General features: G+C 62.8%; 1 protein-coding gene across 3 annotated transcripts; it reads left to right on the top strand.

Annotated features, from left to right (window-relative positions):
• Positions 1–1,903: 1,903 nt before the first annotated feature.
• On the top strand, positions 1,904–8,323 carry OSR2 (odd-skipped related transciption factor 2). 3 transcript variants are annotated; one of them, XM_074846863.1, is made up of 4 exons: positions 1,904–2,191; positions 5,226–5,956; positions 6,565–6,664; positions 7,488–8,323. In XM_074846863.1, exons 2-4 carry the CDS (start codon positions 5,301–5,303, stop codon positions 7,560–7,562), a joined length of 831 nt encoding a protein of 276 aa, XP_074702964.1. In that variant the 5' UTR covers positions 1,904–2,191; positions 5,226–5,300; the 3' UTR covers positions 7,563–8,323. The 3 variants fall into 3 exon arrangements, with proteins under 3 accessions (XP_074702964.1, XP_074702946.1, XP_074702954.1); XM_074846845.1 differs by having other exon boundaries at positions 7,406–8,323; XM_074846853.1 differs by having other exon boundaries at positions 1,904–2,195; positions 7,406–8,323.
• Positions 8,324–9,038: the final 715 nt, after the last annotated feature.

Here is a 9,038-nt window from a genome sequence, read left to right as displayed (position 1 = left end):
GCAGACCTGCGGGGCTGCCGCCGCGCTGCCGGCACCGGGAGAGCGCGGCTCTGCCCGGTGGCGAAACGTACCGCGGGCGGCCGGGGAGCAAAGAGCGCGGGCAGCGGCTCTGCCCGCTCCGTGCCCCTCCCCACTTCCCTCTGCTCCAGGGCTTTTTCGTTGCCTGGTCCGTTTGGGTTTTGGGGAGGTAGTTCTTGTTTTGGGGGGGGGGGTGTGTTATGTGGTTTTGATTGTGGGTTGTTTTCCTCCCCCCCCCCCCCCATCCCCAAGTTCGACTTATTTTTCATTGCTGTAAAGGGTAAAAAATGACGGTTCTCCCAAAACACCCCCCCTCGAATCCTTGTGTCCGGGGAGATCCTCCTTGGCGTCCGCAAAACAGCAGTGCGGGACGAAAAATGCGACTCTAGAGTCCCCTTTCCGCTTCGTTCCCGAAGCAAGCGGCCTCGCTCGAGAAAGCAAAACAACGGGGGCGTGCGGCTCCCCCCGCCGCGTCGTGCCGGAGCCCCCCAGCCCGGCCGCGGCCGCCCAGCCCTCGCCCCGCGCAGGCTCCCGTCGCCGCCCGCACCCGCCTCACCCCCGGCCCGGGGGAATCGCTCCTTCCCCCGGAACTATGAACCTCGGTGTCCTCACTGCTCAAGAGAAGAAATACTATTTATTTGGGGTTACTGAGATTTAAAATAGGGCATTTTCGAAACAGGACTTTGTGAAAAGAAACGAAAAACAGCCCGAGCGCTCGGCGGCCGGCGGCAGCCGCGGGCTCCAACGAGCGCCAGCCTCTGCTGCGCTGTCCTGCGAGGGGACACCTCCAAACCTTCCTCTGCCAACTCCTATTCCCCCTCCTTGATTAATTTTTTTTTTCTCCTATATACTAAAAGGAGAAAAAAATCCGGACGCAGACGTCACTTGTGTCCTCTTGTCTTCCTCGGGCTCGAATGAACCGATACAGACTCTACCTAGAAAGTTTTTCAAAGCTGGTTTTAAATGCCATTTCTTCTGATATCTTTTTATACTTCTCAAAGCCTACCCCCAATCTCCAGCCCAGATTATACAATAAATTCCCCAAGCATGTGATTTAAGTAATTCACAGAACAAGATAACGTTACAGATAAAAATTCAACCCAAATTCGCTGTATGCAACTAATCGTGTTGCAGCGAACGACGAAAATGAAGACAGTGCTTTAATCAAGAAATTTGAAGAGGGTCACAGAGGCCCCATTTAGCAGTAAATTCCCCGGTAATAAATCGAAACTGCTCTCGAAACTATTTGCCCGTTCCAGGTAGGGATTGTGTGCTTAGTCACCACGCACGGGGATACCTCCGCATAGGTTCTCCTTTGAATCTGCCTTTAGGCGCCTAAATCTCAGTTAAAGGGCAGAGCGGAATGGCTGAAGTGTCGGGCCATGGGGCGACCAGACGCGACGGCCACGGAGCCCTTCGGACGTGAGCGTCACCTGCACCTGCAGGTCCCCTCGGAGGGGTGGGCGCCCGCAAAACCCCCACGGTCTGGATTTGGGGGATCTCTTTTAGGTATTTAAGCAAGTCAAGCCGCGTGTGTCGCGCTGGCCGGGGCACGGCGGGCGCTTGGGGCGCAGGGAGCGCGCAAATCCCCGCGGCCGCGGCCGGCAGCGGGGCGGCGGGCCGCTCTCGGAGGGAAAAGTCACCTTAGGTGACGCGGGGGGGAGGGGTGGTGGGGGGTGGTGGCGGGGGGCGTCCTGCCCCTTTAAAACCCAGTTGCTACCCAAACACAAGTAAACAGTGGGGCCGGCGCGGCGGGGCGGGCCGGGCCGGGCCGGGCCGGGGGCGGTCCCGTCCCGTCGGGGCGGAGCGGCGCGGCCCCGAGCGCGGGGCTGTGCGCGCCGCGGGGTGGGCCGGCGGCGGCGGCGGGCGGGCGGGGACAGCGCTCCACGCCACTCACCGCTGAAATGTGATGGACCGGGCAGGGGGCGGCTCAGACTCGCGCCGAGACTCGCCGGGGTCGAAGGCGGGAGGCTGCGGGCGGGTGGCGGCGGTCTATGCCGGGGGCCCCGGGACGGCCGCAGCCAGAGCTCCCAGCCGCCGCCCAGCCCTCCGCACCATGCCGGCCGCCGCCGGGCCCCGGCCCCGCTGAGCGCCCGCGCTGTGGATCTAATGTCTCCGTGAAGGTGCCGCGGCCGCCGCCTCGGCTGTGCCCCGGGAGGAGCAGCCGGCTGCGGTAGGTAAGCGGCTGCCCCGGCCCGCCCTGCCCGCTGCCGTCGGCGGGAGCGGGGCGGTGGGGCCGCGGCCGGGCCCCCCGGGGCGGTGGGGGGACGGGACCGTCCCCTCGGCGGGGAGCGCGGCGCCTCCGGGTTTACTTTCAGTTTGCAGCTCCGCGGCGGCCGGGGCGCGGGTCCCCCCCGCACGCCGCGGGCGCGCTGGTGCGGGACCGGGCGGCGGGGGCCTTTCGGAGTGCGCGGCCGGTGGCCTTCACGCGGAATTCCTCGCGGGGACGAGCCGGTCCGTGCGTGGACTGCGGGGCTGCCCCGCGGGTCGCGCTGGAGAAGCCCTCGGTCCGTAGAAATTAGACCTGGCTGCGCGGGCAGAGCCGGCCGCGGCTCCGGGTGAGGCTGGCGGGGCGCGGAGCCGCCCCGGGGCCCACCCGCGCCCCGGGAACAGCAGCAGCGCCCTCGGGGCACGGCCCCGGCCGCGGCGGAGGGGGAGCGCCGGCCGGGCCAGCAGGTCGGCGGCAGGCGGGCAGGTAGAGAGGGGCGTACTGCCCAGGCACCGGGCTTAATTTAATTAGGCGCTCTGAATGGAAAGGGAAAAGGAAGTGCCAAAGTTTAAGTAACATCCGTTTTTGGTTGACTTGCCCCCCCGCACTTTAGGATAAGTAGTCTTAAAGTCACGCACGAAGGCACTTTCTAGTCTTTTTGGATAGTTTTTAATAAAGTTACCTCCGAGTACAAATAGTAATAGATGTACCGGGGTTCAGGCAACAGCGTGGTTTTAAGAGTTTCTGCGTTAAAATACGGATTTCGTGTTCGGGATAGTTTTTCGAACTTGGTTCTTTGACACGAAAACGAGCGCCGTGCAGTGACATCCCCGCACATAGCCGTCCAACGCGGCTCTAAAAGACGAAGCTCTGCCCTGCAGAAATACGGTCCCTACCCCGGCCGTAGCTCATCGCCGGTGCCCCGAATCCCCGCCGCAGCCAGCCGGGATGGAGGCAGGAGCCGCGGCAGCAGCCAGAGAAAAGCGATTTTATTGCCTCTGTGTCGGTTTCTGGCGGAAAGCGAATAGGAACTCACACTACGACATCTTTAAAAATAAGTCTCTATATATAACCACCACCACCACTCCCCCCCCCCCCAAAAAAAAAAAAAAAAAAAAAAAAAGAAAAGGTCGCCATATATAATAGGTCGTATCGATAACACTGTCCCCGGTCTCGATACAATCACAAACGAGAAAAACTGAGCAGCAGCGAAGGAAATCCGGGAGAGCCACGATTCAAGGAAAACGAAAACAGAGGTGGGTAACACTGCAATTCACACCCAACCTCGTTCCCGTTTGGTTTTTGGTTTGTTGTTTTGGTTTGTTTTGGTTTTTTTCCCCCGGAGGGCCAGTTCAGTGCGGTGCCACAAACGGAGAGGAAAAGGATTTTAGGAAAAATATCGAAGCGTCGCTTTCCGCCCGCAGGCTGCACGGTGCCTGTGGAGCGGCCCGAGCCGTGCGGCCCCAGGGAGGGCGGCGGCGGCCTGGAGGGGCAGGGACGCCGCTCCCGGGGCGCGGGCTCTGCGCTCGGAGAGTTTCCTTTATTTTTGTTGTTGTTTGGGGGAGGTTTTCGTTTGGGATGGCGGGGGGCTGCCTTGTTTATTTTGGAAACTACGCGTTACCAGTCCATCCACCCAAATCCCAGGAGGTGCTGGGGCACCCTCGGCCCTACCTCTTGTTTACAGGCCCGGAGAGACCCCGGCGCTTGCTTTCGCCGCTCCTCTGGGTCGTGGCAGCCGCCTGACTGCTGGAAGTGAACCCTCCCCGAAAACAAAAAAAAAGAGAGGGCAGGGTCTTGACCCCCGCGCCGGTGCCCCTCTGCCCCGCGGGAGGGGAGCGTCTCCCCCGGGGCGCCGAGGGGTCTCCCCGGGCGGCGGGAGAAGCGGGCCCGGCGGTTTCGGTTGAATGGTCTGAGTGAAACCCTCTGACAGTCACACACCGCTCATTAGCTCCCGGCCCCGCCGCCCCGGCTGAGCTCCCGGCTGGGGGGCGGCGGAGGGGGTGCGGGGGCTCGGCCGGCCGGCTCCGTCCCGCCGGGGCTGCGCTCGCCCTTCCCGGCCCTGCGGGCTGGAGGCGGCCGGCTGGGGGGTAGCTCCCGGCGGGCCGGGGAGGCCTCCAGACCGGCTGCTTTCCTCGCCGCCGATGGGATCGCCCGGGCCCGGGCGGGCTGCGTGGGGCGGCCCCGGCCATCTGGAAGGGATCTCGACGCAAAGTGGATTTATTTAGGACCTGCGGCGCGGGGGGCTGGGTAGGAGGTGTGCGTGCGGGGCAGGAGCGCCTCTTCTCTCCCTCGGTTATCTTGATAAATGACTTGTTGTTGAAGGAAGAAAAATAAGCACCCGAGCTGGGATAAACGCGGGGTTTATAGCCCCCCCCGCCGCCCCCCGGGCCTGCCTCGGCTCTCCTGAGCACCCTGCTCCTTCCCGGGGAGGCCCCAGCCAGGAGGGGTCGGGGTCGGGGCCGGGGCCTCCGCGCCCGCGGGAGGCCGGGCGGAGGGTGGGAGCGACGCCGGGGGTCAGGTCGGCGCGGGGGGCCGGAGGGAGGCGGCCCCGGGGGTCCCCGCGGTGGGCCCTGCGGGGGGACGGTGGCGGGGCGGCGGGGAGGGGAGCAGAGCGGCCCGGGCGCCGGCCCCGGCTGCGTTCCGGGTGTATTTTTTCCACGATTCGTTTAATTTGTATCTGTGGCGCCTTCGGCTGGCTCGGCGCTGGGTTTCCTCCTTTTTATTTTAGCTTGGGCTGGGTGTTTCTGGAAGCGAAATATAAAAAAATTTTTTACGCTTTAGCTTCTCCGTTCGAAGCGATCGCGCCGGTGGGTCGGTCGGTGGCGGAGGACGGGAGCCGGGGCTGCGGCGGGGCGCTGGGGCCGCACCACGGCAGCACACCGGAGCCTTGCCTGGCCCTCCCTCCCTGTCTCTGCCGCTGCGCTCGCCTCGGCTAAGGGGAACCACGCCGCTCTCAGTAAAAGTTTCTTTCCCCTCCTTTCTCCCTCTTCCTTCCCAGGATTTTCTCCCCGTCTCGAAAGCCCAGCAGAGGCACCAGCCGCACCGCCGGCCTGCGCCCGCCCGCCCCGGGAAGATGGGAAGCAAGGCTCTGCCAGCCCCCATCCCGCTGCACCCGTCCCTGCAACTCACCAATTACTCCTTCCTCCAGGCTGTGAACACCTTCCCCGCAGCTGTGGACCAGTTGCAAGGTCTGTATGGACTCAGCGCCGTGCAAACCATGCACATGAACCACTGGACATTGGGCTACCCCAATGTGCATGAAATCACCCGCTCCACCATCACGGAGATGGCGGCCGCCCAGGGCTTGGTGGACTCCCGCTTCCCTTTCCCCGCGCTCCCCTTCGCCACGCACCTCTTTCACCCCAAGCAAGGAGCCATCGCCCACGTCCTCCCAGCCTTGCACAAGGACAGGCCCCGCTTTGACTTTGCTAACCTGGCCGTGGCCGCCACGCAGGAGGACCCCCCCAAGGTGGGGGAGCTCGCCAAGCTGAGCCCCGGACTGGCCTCGCCCCTCTCGGGCATCAGCAAGCTGTCCCCGGACAGGAAGCCCTCCCGCGGCCGCCTGCCCTCCAAGACGAAAAAGGAGTTCATCTGCAAGTTCTGCGGCAGGCACTTCACCAAGTCCTACAACCTCCTCATCCACGAGCGGACCCACACGGACGAGCGGCCCTACACCTGCGACATCTGCCACAAGGCGTTCCGGAGGCAGGACCACCTGCGGGACCACCGGTGAGGGACCGCCGCCCCCGGGGCCGGACCGGGGGCGGGGGGGGGGGGGGGGGCGCGGATGAGGCTGAGCCGCTGCGGGAGCTCTGGGCTGAGCCGGGAAGGCAGCAGCAGAAACCCCCCCTCCGACTCCGCGGCCGTGGAGGGCAGCCAGGACCCGCGCTCTGCCTGGGACGGGCACCCGCATTGGGGCGAAGCCCCCGGGGCTACTGTGCTTCTGAAGCGCGGCCCTGGAGGGTGCGGGGAAGAGGACGGGGCGCAGGTGGGCGCTCCCCGGCTCGCTCCCCTCCACCTCCGCACCCCGCGGCCGCCGGGCGGAGGATCAGCGCTGCTTTCGGGGGAGGCGGGCTCGGGTCCCGCCGGCGGAGCAGGTGCTGTCCCGATCTGTCACCAGAGAGTGCAATCACGCCTCGATACGAATTATTGTAAAAGTTTTGAACCGGTAGAGGAGTTTAACCATAATCAGAATTATACGGGGGGGTGGGGTGGGGTGGGGCGGGGAGGAGGAGGAGCAGGGTGGGAGCGTTTGGGGGGAGCCGGGTTTGGGGGAGCGGGGCCGGGAGGGCTCCGCGCTGCCGGCAGCGCCGCTCACCCCTCGGGTTGCCTTCCAGGTACATCCATTCCAAAGAGAAACCCTTCAAGTGCCAGGAGTGCGGGAAGGGCTTCTGCCAGTCCAGGACCCTGGCGGTCCACAAAACCCTACACATGCAGGTGAGCCCGGCGCTCCCCGACCTCCTCCGCGGGTGTCCTGCCGGCGCGGAGCCGGCGCGGCCCGCCGCGGGCAGGGGCGGCGGCTGCCGGGGACACGGGGCTCCGGTGCGGAGGGAGGGGAGCGAGGGGGCGCTGGCTCCTGGGGGCTCCGTGCTTCCCCGGGGGAGGGAAGCGGCCGGCGGTTATCTCCGCGGCCGGCGGTTATCTCCGCGGCCGCGGGCGTCCCGCGTAAAACCGGCAGCCGCGGGAGACGGGCTTAAAGCCGACGGGGACGCGGTTGGCGGCGGGGAGCGAGTCCCGGCTTTGGTTTTGTCCACGCCGCCGCTTCGAGGCGTTTTTCGTTGAGGGCTCCAGCCCTGCCTCGGCGGCGGCAGGCGCAGGGCGGCGGGGAAGCCCGGCGGCGCGGTGCGGAGAGGTGCGGAGCGGTGCGGAGCGTCCTGCCCGCCCGCTGGGCCCGTGGCGGCCGCCGTCGGGCAGCGGCAGCCCCGGAGCAGGGGGACGGCGCGGCGGCCGCTTTCCCTGCGCCCCAGGAGCGCAAAATGCCACGGCCCGAGAACTATCAAATAACCCTTTTGGGGCAGGAGAGGGCGAGCAGACGGGTGCCGTCCGCCCGCGGTGGCTCTCGTTCGTGGCCAACCCCGATATTTCAAGTAGTGCGTTGCGATAAGAAAAAGTGCAGTAATACGTTAAACCAGGCAGTTTGTGAAGGATTAATCCTTTGCTTGCTTCAAATCTGAACAGGAATCTCCACACAAATGCCCCACATGTGGAAGAACCTTTAATCAAAGAAGTAATCTGAAAACTCACCTTCTTACCCATACAGACATCAAGCCCTACAACTGTGAGCAGTGCGGCAAAGTGTTCAGGCGAAACTGTGATCTACGGCGGCACAGTCTAACTCACACCCCGCGGCAGGACTTCTAGAGCAGCCAGGGACCCGCGCCCGCTCCGGCAGCTCCAACTTGCCCATTTTACTCAAGGACTGTGTTGTAGGAACTCACAGACACGCACACACACACACACGGAGACACACACGCAGACTCGGGGCCAAGCTTTCCTACCACACGTCTGCGAAACTCGTTTAGAGAGTGCGGACTGCAGGATCGGGCCCCTCTCCAACCCCCACCCAGGCGTAAAGCTCATCTTGTAGATACTCGCGGCTCATTTTAGAGCTCTGTACAGAATGTGGTTTTCTTCGTTTGTTTGTTTTGTATCGTCGTGTCAGATGCACATCGATAACAAATCGGGGAGGCAAAAAGTATCTCTTAAAAGTGTATTTCAAAATAAATCCCTTTTTTTTTTCCAAATACCTCCTGCCTTGTTGTATTATTCTCTGAACATTTGGGCTTTTTTTTCCTGCTGTGTCAATGCAATGGTAAAGCATATTGAATAAATTTCCTAGCCGGGTAATTGTACTGTCACAACAATTTTGGTGATCGCTTTTGTTTGGCCTGTTTCACTGTCGCTGTTGTGTTATCTATTGTTAAGTAAAATGAAAGTGCCGTATTTGAGAGTTTATAGCTCTATTACTTAATAGTATGAATGTCTAAATATTAACTTCTGTACTTTTTTTTATTTTCCCAAACGATTTTTTTTTTTTTAAGAAGAGAAAGAAAGAAAGAAAGAAATACTTGCAAATAAACAGATCTTAGGAAATAATGCATAGAGCCGTTCTTACGCCAAAGCGGCTTATTAGTAACTTATTTGCAATCAGCCCATATATTGTAAAAGTCATCCCTCTCGCGGAGATTGCCGCAGCCAGCCTCCTGCCAGTAGACTTTGGACACAGGCAATTCACCCGCGCAGACAGGGACTTTATCCTGCAGAAGACGATTCTTTCCCGGCAGCTCTGGAAGCAAACAGCAAGGCGCAAATACCGCCCCCCCCCCCCCCCCCCCCCCCCCGCCGCCCTGGGGCTCATCCGTGGCCCCCCACGGGCCCCTGGCAGCGGGGAGCGCCCCCCCCCCCCCCCCCCCCCCAATCTGGTCACCACGGCCCGGGGGGTGGACGGAGGGGCGCCGAGGAGAGGGATTATTTTCCCCTCCTGGGAGACCCTCACCTCACCATGGGGGACCCCCTCTTTCTCCCTCCTTCCCTCGCCACCCCAGTCGCCCCGTGGTTAGGGTGCCTCTTGGCGGCCGGGCATGCCCACCCCAACAGGCTGCACGCTCAGTACCCATACCCAGTATGCAGGGAGCAGGATGGTGGCACCGACCCCTGGGCTCCCCTCCCTTGGCACCCTTGTGAGCCCCTCACCAGTGTCTCAGGTCCCCTCTGAGAGGGCCTAGTGCCAGCACTGAGGCATCTTCCCTGATATGTGTAGGGTGGCTTGGACATGCATCCCCTCCTCTGCCACCCCACTGCTCTTGTCCCT

Source organism: Strix aluco, chromosome 1, assembly GCF_031877795.1.
Source record: "Strix aluco isolate bStrAlu1 chromosome 1, bStrAlu1.hap1, whole genome shotgun sequence".
In the NCBI taxonomy this organism is placed as follows: Eukaryota; Metazoa; Chordata; class Aves; order Strigiformes; family Strigidae; genus Strix; species Strix aluco.
The sequence above is the reverse complement of the archived record's forward strand: the minus strand, read 5'-3'. Positions and strand labels throughout refer to the sequence as shown.